A 16,064-nucleotide genomic window follows, 5' to 3' on the forward strand; every position below is an offset into this window, starting at 1 on the left:
CTTTTTGAAAAAACTGTCACTTCTTATTACTCTGGTACAGAGACAGTTTAACTGTTGCATCAAAGTGTGGAAAGCTTAACATTTTTCTTTTTGAGATGGCTAAGGTCTCTTGCATGCATACTAAACAGTCTTGGCAATTTGTTGCTACCTGCTCTTTGATTACTTTTTTTTCCCCTGAAAACTCTTCTATTTTTAGTTCAACTTAGAATAGTGGTTCAGACTGCAAAAGAAGCACATGTGCAATGAATTGAGCTTTCCTGTTTTGCCAGTGCCCCCCTTGAGCACTTCTTCTACACTTTGAACATCCACTGGCCCCTTAGGCTCTCTGAAATGATGTCTTTGAAAAAGAATATGTTGTAATGTGACATGACTTCTGCAAGTTTCTTTTCCTCAAAATTGCCCTTGTCCTTTCTTATTACAGTTTTAGATTTGATGTTGTGGGATTGTTCTTTTTTCAAGGGGGAATTCACTGGTCTGATAATGGCTTCCATTTTGTGAAATTTTTCTTCTTAATTCTAATTTAGTTTTTTCGTGCAGTTATGCCTTTTTTTTTTCCTTTTCAAGTTAGAGTTTCTTGGATTTACTTCAAAATGGATTGCTGTACATTTTTACAGGAAAGTAAGCTGCAAGATCTGGTTAAGCCAGAAAATTATTTGTGACCTAGCAAGATCTGCAGTGCCTCTACATTGATGTAAAATGCAAATAACTGTAAGAACCTGTAGAAAAATACCCTCAGTGAAGGTTTGCTATGGATCCAGTGATGTAGGCAAATTTAGTACACTTAATTTTCAGTTTGGGAAACACTACATTTATTTTTTCTTATTGCCTTATTTGAATGCTACAGAAATGAGTTTTTCTTCACTGTGATTTTAATTTGGAAGTGGTTTCCTCTACAGAAAGCTGACAGCTTCTAAGCACTTTTCTTTTTTCCCTGTCATAATTTATTATAAAAAAGGTGTAATCTAGACAGCCTGTATTTTGTTTATGGAATAACAGAAAACACAGTTCAAAACACATGCTAAGACTGATAACATGTCTATTACAGAATCACAGAATACACTGAGCTGGGAGGGACCCACAAGGATCATCGAGTCCAACTCCTGGCCCTGCACAGGACCATCCCCATGAATCACACCATGTGCCCGAGAGTATCATCCAAATGCTTCTGGAACTCTGTCAGGCTTGTTGCTGTGACTACTTCCCTGGGGAGCCTGTTCCAGTGCCCAACCACCCTCTGGGTGAAGAACCTTTTTCTAACACCCAACCTTAACCTCCCTTGGCACAAAGGCCATTCCCTCGGTTTTGTCAAGGGAATCAAGAGAGAACTATTTAGAAGAGAGATGAGACACATACAGAAGCTACACACTTGATAGAGCAGAAGCAGCATGCTTTCTATAGGCTTTGAAATAAACATCTCTGCATCAAAGGAATGCCCAACCTTCCCAAAGTCTTCTGCCTAATGGAGATAACCTACTGCCCAGCTAGAGACAGAGGGCTTTTTGAAACTCATTACTGGCATTACTACTACTGTGCTGATCTAATGTATATGAACAGTAAACTAATAACTGGTTGTTGACATCTGTCAAAAAAATCAGCTTGAACCATACTTAAGTCTTCACTCTGAGCTACAAAAGTAAAATAGCAAAATTAGAAACTTTTAAATGTCATGTTTATTCATTGATGTTGTTCTACCATAGTACATTTGTCTGCATATTTCAAGGCTGTACAAAGACTGGTGTTAATGCTTAATACCTATTAACAGACTAACCCATTTTAGTCAACAATTTACCCCTCCTGCAACCAGAGATCAGATACATACCATGAACACTTGAGCAAAGAAATAAAATAATGATAGATGTTGTGAAAACCAGAAGAAAAAACACAGATAAGAAAGTAAACCAGGAGAAAAAAAAGCATGTTCATTATGAATGTGACTTTGAGTATTGTGTATCTTAACAGTGAAAACAGCTCTTTATAATATTGTGGCTATACTAACCATGAAGCAGATGAGAAAGAGAGTACCAATGTTGTAGTACTGGACAGTCTGAGAACAGAAGGGGTTATATCAAGAGACACGGCAAGTGTCACTGATGGGATATAGGTGTTACTGGTAGGGTGCTTGATCCTACAAACAATACTGGAATGGCGCTTACTACCATGGGTAATCTCCCAGGTACAGACAGTAATGGTGCAGACGCTGGCACCAGAAGGAGATGGCTTGTGTTTCCTGCTGCTTGGGGGCTTCTAGAAGCTAGTTTAGGTGCAGGCACAGGCTAGAAGTAGTCTTCTGACTGCTCTGAGCTGTATATCTGATTCATGAAAGTTGGCTCCTGGGGAATGAACTGCAGATCAAATCTACCTCTTCTTTTCTTAGACCAAGTTCTTAGAACCTCTAAAGTTTGCCCTGTAATGAGTCTGGACTGTACATTTCACAGAAACAGTGGGCAGGCCAGTATATATCTGCAGGGGGAAAACACACCTTCTTTGAGACCCCTTTGCAGCAGCCAAGCTGGGACAACAGCTGAAAAGCAAGGATGTATTAGACTCACTGGACAACAATGGTACTATGCAAGGTAGTAAGCATTATGCATGTTAAGGTCTATGCTAGTTACAAACTTCGTGTTGGTAGGAGAAGGGACACAACTAATAAAGGACATAGCTTGTACCCATTTGTCAGTCAACACAAAAAAAATGTGAGAAGGCAGCCATGAGGGAAGAAGGAGACGTATACAACTCTCTCCACCCACATGCTCTTCAGCTTCCCTGCTAGAAGATGTATCTATGCTATCAGTATCACACAGGCCTACTTTGTCCCAGACCTAATGAAAGTTCTGCCTGAATGCAACCTTCTTAAAAAAAAAAAGCAAGGCCCAAACAAACATGCAACTATGACAACTTAAATTGATGAAGAGTCTCATCTACAAAAAACAGTGAATAACATCAGTTAAGAGGCAGAGAGCCTCTCTGCAGCCATGCCATATTCAATAGGTCAAATACTTGATTTAAGAGTGGTCATCACCACATACACAATATGTACATTAACTTAATCTCTTTTCAGAGGGTTCACAATTTTTCCCATGAAAAGTATATTGTTCTCCACAGTTATGACCATTAGGAATGCCCTGTTGAGTTTAATGGTAACTGGAACGGACATAGGCACTATTTCCATCCCTGTAGCAGCTGCTGCTTCGGTGCCAGTCTCATCCACCTTTATCACAGCCTTATGAATAGCCTGTGAAGAAACAGACATGTACAAGTCAAGGGGGTACAAAAATAGTCACCTAAATAAGAATGTGACCTAAAAGTGCCTGAAGAACTTATTGGTAAAAAACAAGTATCAGATGGACAGGTGTGAGTCCACTGCATAAAGACAGCAAAGTGAAAAAAGAATGACCAAGCTACATGCAGCATAGCTCTGGTTCCAGAGAGGAAAAGTTTGTTTCCAGTGGAGATACATGTCCCCACTAGTGAAAACATTTGCTTTGTTTCTTTTCTTATTCCCTGCACCCACTCATGGAGATCTGTTCAGCTAGACCAAATGTTAAGAGAGCAAGACTGTATTTAATTGTCTATTAAAAGTTCATATAGCTGAAAAAATAACATGCAGACTAGCACAATTGATAGAATTCTGAGAATATGTTTTCTATGTTCCTTCATGTCTTGGAAATAATAGTAGCAAAGGAGAAGGTCCTGAAATGGAGGTCTAGAGCAGAGGAACCTATATAAGTTTTACCTTACAAAGTCAAGACATTGACAGATCCTGGTTTACTAACATCCTCCTGAGGTCATGAGGGCAGATGTTTTCTTCATATTAGACAATTAAAGCTGCACTGATTGTCAGTTTTAACTCTAGGTTCATTGAAGTATGACCTGTCTGTAGCTTTTACCTTGGCCTGACACTAATGAGAGTCATTGTTCATAGGCTTGAAGCCAAATGTTTATACTAACTGCATTTTCCTTTCCCCTAAACAGTTTAAAAGTAAGCAGTGTTTTTCCTCTCCCCTCCCCTCCATAAAACACAAGTGGTGACACATCCTATAGTCCATACTTGCCCACAGTCAGGCTAAAGAAGACAAATGCAAACAGAAGCAGTAATGCAGTGACTGTAACAGTACACTGCAGGAAGGTAGTGAGGTGTGGATAGACGGCAATTTGGTCATGTCTGTTTTATAAGGTTACCCCCATGTAGATCGAAACAGCCTTCTAGATTAAAAAATTACAGACTTGTAACCTGCTCCAACCCAATTGCACTTACAGAGCATGGACAAAATACTCTATATGCCAACAACTACCTTTTCATGTGAAGCCAAGCCTTTTTACATGAGTTTTGCATCACGAATAGTTGTACAGAAAGTGATGCAAGTATCAGTAACCATAGGCCCATAAAACAAAAAGCAGTATGACTTACCTGGGAAATTCTGTGCTGGGGCTGTCCAGTGATCCCGGAGAGGTCAGCCTTATCAGTGAACAGATCCATAATGCCCATTTTATATAAGATATTTTTTAGGTCATATGTCCCATAAAGAGTGAATTTCGGAAGATACAAATTTACTGAGCTGCCGGAAAAGAAGTACAAAAGGATAGTGAAACATTCGATCACATATCACAGAATAACATAGACTCACTAGGGAAACTGATTTTGCTTTCTCCCTCAAGACATTTTGCCTGCAGGCTCTCTCAGCCCACGAAGGATATATACACTGACACTAATTTGAGGAGAAGAAAAGAAGATTTATGACAATGTTGGAAGGCTGATTGAGAGGATAAGGCTGTAGTTTGCTGGCTCTCAGTCTGCTGTAACCCAACATAAGAGCAGTGAAATTGACCTAATGATTCAGCACAATACAACTGTACCTCCCTAAGAATCTTCATCTAACATTTTCAGAAGTTAAGTGATCTTTTGTGCAATCTGCTGGAAACACCTTCATCATTACCCATTACTGAGGATGCAAAGGATTTACCTTGTGAAAAAGAGATTCCTTTAGGTGTCTCAGACTGAGTACAAAAAAAATCCAACACATGTGAGTTCACTGGTTACTTTTGGAAAAAACAAAACAAAACAAAACAAAACAAAAAAACCCCCATTGGTTGGCCTTGTGGATTTATCATATAAATCAGGGCAGAGAAAACAAAAATATATACCAAAGAAGCAAGACAATGATAAATAGTGATGACAAAGTAAAAAACAAAAGCACATTGACAGAATATAGATAGTTAATAGATATGTATTTTTCTATGTCAAGCCCAATGTGTGACGCCAAATTTTAAGTGACTAGTTTGCTGTTTTCCATAAATAACCCAAAGCTCTATACTTCTGACTCATTTCTTCCTTACTTTTTCCATACAGATCTAACAATTACTTTTCAAGGGTTAAACACAACATTTACAGCCAGAAGCAGCATAATGAGACAGAGGTTAGAAATAGTGCTGACATTAGGTACTGTTTTCTGGTGAGAAACCAGGACAACTCTCCAGGGCTCTAGGTCAGGGAGAAGTGGAACACTTAATGAAGCTAGCCAAAGAGCAAGATATCCAGCAGAGAAGTGGAAAGGAAAGGGCTCATACCTGAAGTGTTGCACAGCATCTAATGCCAAGTCTGGCTAGTACCCAGAAATGAAAGTGCTACAGGATTGATAACTGATTGCTGATCTCTTAGTTCTCCCTAATTTCAGTCTGTGCTGATTGCTGTCCCAAATGATGATGCAATTATCATTGAATCATCTATCTTACTGTTGTGTAAAGGCATTCCTTCACAAGCCCCTACTTTCTTTCAATATGGAGGAAAGAGAAAGCCACAGCAACAATGCAACCAGGAAGGAAGCACTGGGATGCACTTTTCAGAAGTGAAAGTGATGCTTTCTCCACAGTTCAGCCATTAAATAGATCTCAGCTGCCTGTACTGGTGAAACTTTGGCACTATCCCCTGTTTGGCAGCCAATAGTAACGAAAAATGCCTCTCACAACACTTCTGCAACTCATATCAGTTTGCAGACACAGAAACAGGGACAAACATAGCTTGCCCACAGCCCTTGAATCATTCTATATACTACTTCAAGCCCATTTCTTAAGACCTCCCAGAGACTCTGAATAAGAGCAGAGGCAATCAATTGTTTTGAAAACCAGAGGTAAAAGGAGGAGTTCGTGTCATCAGTTTGCAGGAAAGAATGGTCATCATGAAAAATGGGGAGCAGCAGGAAACAAACTTGTTTTTGACAGTGATGCTTTTTTATATTACAAGATAGGAAATATAAATCCCCTCAACTTTATTTAGTGTCTTTCTTGGTAATTTTAAAGGCAATTGTGTTTCTTTGACAAAAATTATACATGTCTATCTTGATTCACCACCTTATTTGTCCTATAGTCACAAACAATGTAGCTGCTTCCAGAAGTTTCAAAACTGTGAAGATGCACAGAGAATTAATTTTTTTTTCTTCCTGGTCCTTTTTTTTTTCCAAATTAAAAAAAAAATTTAGATTCTTTTGATGAGATTTAACAGTGAATCAGAGTTAGGAGCATGACACTGGTTTTGGGTTTCTGTATTAGGATGCAATTTTTCTTTTGAAAAAGGATCATCTAAAATAAGTTTTTCAAATGAGTATGTGTGAAGGTCACTAACTTGATACATCAAATTCATAAGTGAGCACAAGGGCTTGATACTATAAACATGTTTTGCCTATGCTTATACAACGCATTTTGTCCCATGAAAGGCTAGTACCATACAGGACACTAAATGTAAGGAGTATAAAATTATTTTTTAGAAAGCAGATAACCTTTCTGCCTTCTAGGCTCAGAGTTACCTTGAAACAAGTGTAGCTTGTTCCAATTTTGCCTTCCTAAGACCTCAGAGAGCCTGAATATAGCGGCTCTGCAATGTGCTTTGCCCTCATAACTGCCGAATGGAAGTTGTTATTTCAGCATTAACTGTGCAATTATTGTTAATTTTAGTAGATAGAAAAGAAGCAAGAGATAAGAAAAAAGGCTGAAGTGGTAGGAATTTACCTGTAAATAGAAGAAGACAGAAGACCTCCCCCAAAAATATGAGTAGAGGTCTAAGTCCAAAACCAGGGGCCTATTGAGAGTTGAATATGGGAAAAAAATTGCAGAAATAAAAAAAGTCCTAAAGCTGTGAAAGTTTTCAGTGCATGCAGTACTGAATGTGAAAACACAGTGACACCAGAGAGCCAGATTCAACTTTGGTCAGTGGGAATACTTCTGCAGATAAAACAGAACTAAAAATGGTGTTCTGATTCTGTGTCATAGCTCAGCACATTTGTTTCCTTGCCTACCATCTGAACCAAGAACTTCAGAATTTTACCTTTTTGTGACTAATGACCTCCACCTTGACATATGTTCACAAGACAGTCTTTTCTCCAGCTTCCTCATTCTTCCTTTATCAGGCAGAATAAAAAATGCTGAAGCACCTCCTTTGTAATCCATTTGCACCACAGTGGAAGACAGCTGATCATCATAGCCATGCTTGAACAGGCCCATTCCAAACATCATCGGGACTTCAACAGCCTTGTTCCCATCCACAAAGAATTTGCCCATTTTAGTGTATTGTGGATCAAAAGGTTTTTCCCATTCAGCTTGAAATAAAAGAGATTGAGTTAGAGGATATTTTGAGGACATGAAACCATAGGACATATCACCACAGGACACATTCTTAGATGATAGAAACTGGTACTGTTGGATCGGCTTCAAAGACAAACCAGTTTGCAATGATCACTTGATCTCACTGAATACTCGGAATAATTTAATAGCAACACACAGTAGGTAGAATGCGATGTAAAAAAACTCCCTCAGATTTTACAGCGGGCTGCAATGTCCTTCATTTAGATGACATATCAAGGGTTCTAACTTCCACTTTTCTACCATGACAACAGTTTTAAGGAGTCTGTAAAGCTCCCATTCTTTCTCTGAGCTCTGGAGAATATTCTCTCCTTTCCTTATTCCCAGATCAAAGTAGACTTGAAAAGGGTGATATGAGGGATGAATTCTCCAGAGAAATTAAGGAATTTGGTTACTTTCAGAGACAAGGTGTTTATACCTCGCCTTAGATGAAAATGTATAGAGTCATGAGGAACTTAATTCTACCAGACTGCTGGGTTAAAAAGCAAAACAACAACAGAAACTTTTTCCACTGCATCCTCACAATATTAAATTTTCCAAGGCTCCTACTTAGTCATGGTGAAGCAAACTCTCTACATCGGAACTCTGAAAGATTTTTATCCTCAGCGGAGAAAAATTTCTAAGCCAAATTCCACGTATCCACATCATTCATTTCAGAGGCTGAGCAGATTTTAAGAAAGGGTGGGCGTTTTTGGAAAGGTTTCTTCGTTGTTTTTATTTTAAGGAGTGTTGTTGGTCTGCAGTAGATTTTGCCTTCTAGAGCAAAACTAACATTTTATCAAATTTATTAGGCAAAACTAGAGCTGTAATGCTTAGTAAAGTGACTGCCATCAAGAAAACAATGAAACAAGATGCAACCGCTTTTGACTTCTGACTTCTGTTTGAACATTGATTATTAGGCAACTTGTTACAAGTGAAATAATTATCTTCTGCTGTTTCCACCATCTGACATAGCCTGCACTTAGTATTTGGAAAAAGTGAAATGGGAAATTAGGGCATGTCTTGGGCTCTGAAAGTATAGATTGACAACGGGTAATACTCTGAAGAGGGAAAAGTTGCTACTTTTATGTTTCTTCATTAATAGTGACTTCTGTCATCAGGTATATAAAAGGCAGGACTTCTACCTTATTATGCTTAAGGGAAAAAATAAAGCAGAATGAATAACAGAAACATGAATGACACAAGTCCTGAGACATTGAAACAACCTTTTTCTAGTGCTCAGCTCAAGGAAAACACCCACTGCTTTCACAAAGAACTTTGCTTGATTGAAAACTGAGTAGGATGTTAGGACTGCTAACTCTGGAATTCAGGAGAGCAGACTTCGGTTTCTTCAGCAATCTGCTTAGTAGAGTGCCACAGGATAAAGTCATGGAGGGAAGAGAGGACCAAGAAAGCTGTATCACCAAACAACTAAAGGCTGGGGGAGGAGTGGCTGGAAAATGGCCCAGGAGAAAAGGGCCTGGGGGTGCTGGTTGACAGCTGCTGAACATGAGCCAGAAGTGTGCCCAGGTGGCCAAGAAGGCCAGTGGCATCCTGGCCTGTATCATCAGTAGAGTGGTCAGCAGGACCAGGACAGTGATTGTTCCCCTGTACTCTGCACTGGTGAGGCTGCACTTCAAATCCTGTGTTCATTTTTGGACCCCTCTCTATACAAAGGACATTGAGGTGCTGGAGCATGTCCAGAGAAGGACAATGGAGTTTGTGAATGGTCTAGAGAGTAAGTCAGGTGAGGAACAGCTGAGGGAGCTAAACAGCTGCTTAGCCTGAAGGAGGCTGAGAGGGGACCTTATTGCTCTCTACAACTACCTGGAAGGAGGTTGAAGTGAAGTGAGAGTTGGCCTCTTCTCACAGGCAACTAGCAACAGGACAAGAGGAAATACCCTCAAGCTGTACCAGGGGAGGTTCGGATTGGGCAACAGGAAGAATTTCTTCACTGAAAGGGTTGTTAGAAATTTGAATGTGATGCCCAGAGACATGGTGGAGTTGCCATCCCTGGAGGTGTTCAAGAAATGCCTGGACGTGGCACTTAGCGCTGTGGTTTAGTTGACATGGTGGTGTTCAGTCAAACGTTGGACTCAGTCTTGTAGTTCCTTTCCAACCTTAATGATTCTGTGATTCTATTAATATTCAAGGATAACCTCCACCAAGCACAGGAGCGATCTCTCCTAACAAAGAGGAAGTCAGGCAAAAATGCCAGAAAGACTGGATGAACAAGGAGCTACTGGGTGAAATCAAATACAAACAGGTAGCCCACAGAGGGTGGAAACAAGGGCAGGTAACCTGGGAGGTATACAAAGAGATTTTCTGAGTATCCAGGGATTAGATTAAGAAAGTTAAAGGTGTGACAGAATTAAATCTGGCCAGGGACATCAAGGGCAACAAGAAAAGCTTCTATAAGTATGATGATGACAAAAGGAAGACTAGGAAAAATGTGAACCCCCTCTAGAAGGAAAAAGGAAGCCTGGTTACCTGTAATGTGGAGAAGGCTGAAGTACTCAATGACATTTTTTGCCTCACTCTTCACTGGCAAGTGCTGCAGCCACACCACCCAGTTCACAGAAGGCGAAAGCAGAGACTGAGAGAATGAATGACTGACCACTATAGGAGAAGATGAGGTTCAAGACCATCTAAGGAACCTGAAGATACACACATTCATGGGACCTGATGAAATGCATCTGCAGATCCTGAGGGAACTGGTGGATGAGGTGGCTAAGACACTATCTGTCATATTTGAGAAGTTATGGCAGTCCAGTGAAAATCCCACTGACTGGAAAAGGGAAAAATAGCTCTCATTTTTAAAAAGTGAAAAAAAGAAAGATTCAGGGAACTACTAGTCTGTCTCACCTCTTTGTGTGGCAAGATCACAGAGCAGATCCTTCTGGAATCTGTGGTAAGATAGGTGGAAAATTAGGAGGTGACCAGTGTCAGACAACATGACTTCACTAAGGGTAAGTTGTGCTAAAGGAAGAGTAATTGATGTCATCTAACTGGAGCTGTGCAAAGCATTTGACACTGTTCCACGTGATATCCTTTTCTCTAAATTGGAGATTTGGATTTGACAGATGGTCCATTTGGTGCATAAGCAATTGCCTGGATGGTTGCATTTGAAGGGTTGTGGTCAATGGCTTGTTCTCCAAGAGACCAGTCACAAATAGTGTTCCTCAGGGTTGGATTAGGACCAATGTTGTTCAACATCTTTGTTGGCAACACGAACAGTGGGATTGAGTGCAGCCTCAGTAAGTTTGCCAATGACACCAAGACGTGTGATGCAGTCAACATGCTGTAAGGAAGGGATGTCCTCCAGAGGGAAGGTATGCCATCCAAGGGGAGCGTGACAGGCTCGAGAGGTGGCCCCATTGGAACCTGATGAAGCTCAACAAGGCTAAGTGCAAGGTCCTGTATGTGGGTTGGGGCAGTCCCAACCACAAATACAGGCGGGGCAGGGAATGGATCGAGTTGAAAGCGGACCTGAGGAGAAGGACTTGGGAGTGTTGGTTGATGAGAAGCTCAGCATGACTCAGTAATGCGCGCTTGCAACCCAGAAAGCCAACTGTGTCCTGGGCTATGTCAAAAGGAGTGTGGCCAGCAGGTCAAGAGATGGGATTTTCCCCTCCACTTCACTCTGGTGAGATCCCACCCAGAGTACTTCATTAAGCTCTGAGGCGTCCAGCATAAGAAGGACATGGACTTGTTGGAGCAAGTCCAGAGGAGGGGCCATGAAAATGATCAGACAGCAGGAACATCTCTGCTATGAAAACAGGCTGAGAGAGTTGAGGTTGTTTAGCCTGGGGGAGAGAAGGTTCAGGGGAGACCTTAAAGCCCCTTCCAGTACCTAAAGGGGGCCTACAGACAGGGAACGACTTTTTACATGGGCAGATAGTGATAGGACACAGGGGACTGACTTTAAACTGAGAGGAGATTTAGATTTAGATTAGATATAAGGAAGAAATTTTTCACTGTGGGGGTGATGAGACACAGGAACAGGTTGCCCAAAGAAATTGTGGATGCCCCATCTCTAGAAGTGTTCAAGGACAGGTTCTTTGAGCAACCTCGTGTAGTGGAAGGGGGCTGCAACCATGGCAGGAGGGTTGGAACTAGATGACCATTAAGGTCCCTTCTAACCCAAACTGTGGCTATCACTTAATGCACAGGTTAGACAGAGATGATATTCACTAATACTTTCCTCCTGTTTCAAAGGAACATTTATTCTTATGTTCACCTCTATCTTAGGGGTCTACCTTCTAGGGATGACACCTTTGTCAAATGCTTTACAGTGCTTTAGTGGAAAAATGAACTTTGAGGTAGTCTTTGTGGTGATCAGCTCGACAAGGGCATGATAAGGGGCTAGTGTAATACAGTGGAATAATATGCCCACTGGCTCAGAGACAGAAAAATATTGCCAGGCTTTTGTCCTTAGGGAAGAACTTCTGTACTACAGTACACCACAAAAAAAGGAGGAAGGAGAGTCACCAGTACTATGCAAGGGTGGTTGCAACGCACAATGGAAAAGAGCCTAGGAGTATGAACTGGTTATAGAGCTAACCGAGCTTTAGGTCCTCTCCAGATTATTCCCAGCCTCTAGAACATTAACCTACTCTTGATTTCAAGATAAAAATTTTTATATTATTGCTATTAATGCTATTCTTTAATCTATTTTCTTTAAAATCAAAGAGCTAAAACTGAAACTCCGCCATATTTGGAGAAGGCAGGAAATCATTTCAGTAATAAAATTAACATCTAATAAAAAAAAAACCACATTTTTAGAACATGTAAAAGTTAACTCTAATACAGTTATTTTTAATAAAAGTTTCTCAGGCTTTTGTCCCAATTGTGCTACTAAATTTATTGCTCATTCTTCGAACACCTTTCAGTAAAAGAAAGGGGTTTTGCCTGTTTTGAAAGATGTGCCTGTTGCTCAATAAAAGCCTAAGTGAAAACATTATTTGAGCCAAACAAGTATGTTTTCAAGAGAATTAAGAAATCAGTCATCTATAATTCAGTCAGCTCCATTTAACTGTGGCCAGATCTTCAGAGATTAATATAAGGAGCTGAGACACAGATGGAAAAAACCAGAAAATATAGTTCTTAATTACTTGCAGGGGAACCTTCATATTGGAGTGTACAAACATCCAGTTTAACAGTTTTAAAAGAATAGCTTTTCCTAGTTTTTCCTTTTAAAAAGAATCGCATTCCTATTATGTCATCTCCACTTCAATTAAAAAGCTTAATGGTAATTTTATCAGATAGATTATAGGATATTATTTTTCTGAGTACAATTGCTTTGTTTTCAGCATACGAGTAAGAGAGAGAAGGTTTGAAAGAAGATGCAATATCTGTTATTAGACCACTGATTGAGCCTTACAGCCTTGATCCTCGTCTTCTCATTAGATCAGCAGTCTGAAAAGCTCTGGGAAGATCTGTTGACTGTATCTAAGCAGACTGCACAAGTTAATTAAGAAAAACAAGCTTATTGTCAATAGGCTTGTATCTGATACTGGTGGGTCCATCTTCACTGGAAAATATTAGAATCTGCAAATCAAAAAAAAAAGGGTGAAACCTATGCCTCTAGACACATCAGGACTACAGACATACGATCGGCAAAGGCATAGTTAGTAAAAAAATAGGGAGAACATGAGTGTGAAACCAAAGTTGTTGACTGTTTAGTTTTGGATACATGAACATACACAGTAACAGCAAAACTATGGAGTAAACATATTTCTATTTGGTAAGATGCTATATTTTACTTTAACAGCATTTTTTAAATTTAACTCCTAACTTGCTGAACAAAACACCAGCTGAAGTCCACAGATCTGGATTTCAAATTAATTCCTAGATTGCAAAGCATTTAAGAAAGTGCTTGAATCCCACTAGATTGTATGGGATTAGGAAAGCATCTAATCTTTCCTAACTAGAGGTACCTTTCTCAGCATATATTTCACTAAATCTTCAGAAGGAAAGAAGTTTATATATCAAAAAATATGGGAAAATTTGCCATACATTTTACTAGGAATTATCATCAGTGTCAGGCAGAACATAATTTTCAAAAGCTTTGTTTGTAACTAAGTGTAAGTGAGGACCAAACGGAAAACAAGATATGAGTCCATCTGCAAAATCATATTGCAAAAAAAGGTGATGAAGTCCAAGACTGACCTGAGGAAATAAATTATGAAATAGAAGAATATGATATGTGTATCTTACCGTTAAAATAAATATAGCTAATGAGGAGAATTTCAGTAAGTGGATCAAGGTTATTTACAAGGTCCTTGATTTTTCCATTGGTTCTTTCTGCTACATATTTGTTGACTTTTTGCTGGGCTTGATCAGCCTTCTTGAAGTTCATGGGATAAGCTTCTCCTTCATAAAAGTTTCTGAGATCACTTAAAAATTTTTCTTGTGGCTTCAGTCGGTCAAGCACAAACAGAACATTTCCCATATTCAACTGTAAGCCCGCATTCTTTCTGTTTACCATTTGCATGAGTTGACGATAACCTTCATGTATGTCGTTTTCAGAAATCTCACGTGGGTTAAAGCAAAGGACCCTAAGAATCTGTGTCAGGGTGTCTGATCTGGCACCCAGAGTCAGCATTGCAAAGGCAGTAGAGATGCTCAAAGGAGAGAAGAAAACATTCTGATTGTTTTCGTAAGAAGAAATCTCTTTGTAGAAACAACATGCAAATCGACAAACACTGTTCCTTACACTTTGCCATGGCATGTTTCGGTTTCCTTGGGCTCTTTGATTTTGATTTCTTACCCCTTGGTGATTAGGCTCATAGCAATAACTGTTGGAATTAATTCCAACAAGTAAAAGACACAGGAGAAACAACTTCTTCATGTTTCTGTGACTCTGTAACAGAAGAAAATTTACATTTGGCTTACAAATATTTTCACCTTGTGTTTAGTAGCACATCAGTTCCTTCACTATAAAAAGTTAGCTTAGTACCAGTGATTCCAAGATATTTGAACTGAGGGGTACCAGCTTTCTATTTCAAGGAAGTAGACTGTGGAAAATTACTCAACCTACTGAAGAGGTTATGAAATAATAAAAATCAAAGTTAAAGAGGGATGAGGTAATACCAAAGATGCCCTCATTAGAGTTAGTCTACAATCCCTTTGAAACTGTTTTTTTCCAATGTTCTCTTTTCAATGTGGCTTTAAGTGATTAAGAGCTGAGTCGAAAGTACAGATCTATAGAGCAGAAAGTAAAAATTTAACTGATGAAAAATCAAAGTAGAATTAAAACACAATATTCCTCCATTGTAAAAGTTAAAATATTATACATTTTTGAATAGGATCCATGTAAACCCATATGCAGGCACCAAAGAGAAAGTAAATGCCCTTGTTAATGAGGTGCTGATGAACATTAACAGTGATTTCATAAAGGCTGAACAATTGAGCACCATTAAAAGAAGCCAATATCCACATAAATAACAAAAGAGAGAAACAGCAATTAGGATGTTATCAAGACCATGGAAATACAGTGCTGTTTATTAAGAAAGGGAAAATGCTTATGTACATAGAACAAACAGCAAATGGAAATAACCATACCTGCAGCATGGCAACCATTCATTCCACATTTGTGGCAATACTTTTACCTCTAGAAATTAATACTGTATCACAAGTGGTTCAATATCTTGTGTCAACAGAGAGAAAGAAGTAAAGATGGGAAATATTTGGAAATCTAGAATATCCACTTATGGTATGTGATCATTTCACCTACAGAATCTTTTATAAAACAAAGTACCCTTTAGGAGAAAAATACCTTAGGTTTCTGAATTGCACTGAGAAATGCAGACTGCCTTGTAAATTCATTGAATTTCAATCAGCTCCCACCATGGCCCCACATTTGTGTTCTCCACTTTCCAGCATCTTGTTCTCTAAAACCCAGTGAACTAAGAATGCTGATCTCTGCTTTAATAATATATGCTCTAAATGTCCCTTGAATATCGTGGTCACAGAAATACTACTATCACTAGGAAGGACCTGAATCCCATGACAAACCACTTTCAGGCAGTGCACTTTTGTATCTAGAACATATTTAAATTTAAGCTCCTTGATTTGTTTGTGACTTTTTCCACCATCACTCTCACTCTAATTCTTTTAGCCACAGTTTCTTTTTTTTTAGGAGCCTCTAGATGCTTTAGAGAGCAATCCTTAAGTCCACATTTCCATTTCATTTCATGTCTTACATTTGTTACTATCATCAATTTACTTAATTTAAAACACTTAGAAATGTAGTTTTTCTAAGGAGAGTTATGCCATATAAACGTGTCTATCTAACAGAGGACTTTTTTTTTATTTGAAAAAAACAAAATCATAGTAAAACAGTACAAGAAGCTTTAAACCAAAATACGACAATTTTTCAATTGATTATTCAAAACCTGTTGTCCTACTGTTACACAGAAAAAAAAAAAAAGGCATTACTTACAGTAAAGTCA

At 39.1% G+C, this 16,064-nt stretch overlaps 1 protein-coding gene across 1 annotated transcript; it reads right to left on the minus strand.

The window, feature by feature from the left end:
• Nucleotides 1–2,972: 2,972 nt before the first annotated feature.
• On the minus strand, nt 2,973–14,476 carry LOC116788818 (alpha-1-antiproteinase F-like). The gene is made up of 4 exons (XM_032691984.1): nt 13,828–14,476; nt 7,316–7,586; nt 4,409–4,556; nt 2,973–3,232 (listed from the first exon to the last, which is right to left on the minus strand). The coding sequence occupies exons 1-4, from the start codon at nt 14,459–14,461 to the stop codon at nt 3,044–3,046; spliced, it is 1,242 nt and encodes a 413-aa protein (XP_032547875.1). The 5' UTR covers nt 14,462–14,476; the 3' UTR covers nt 2,973–3,043.
• Between the last annotated feature and the right edge of the window lie 1,588 nt (nt 14,477–16,064).

The sequence above is a fragment of the Chiroxiphia lanceolata genome, chromosome 6 (genome assembly GCF_009829145.1).
Source record: "Chiroxiphia lanceolata isolate bChiLan1 chromosome 6, bChiLan1.pri, whole genome shotgun sequence".
NCBI lineage: Eukaryota > Metazoa > Chordata > Aves > Passeriformes > Pipridae > Chiroxiphia > Chiroxiphia lanceolata.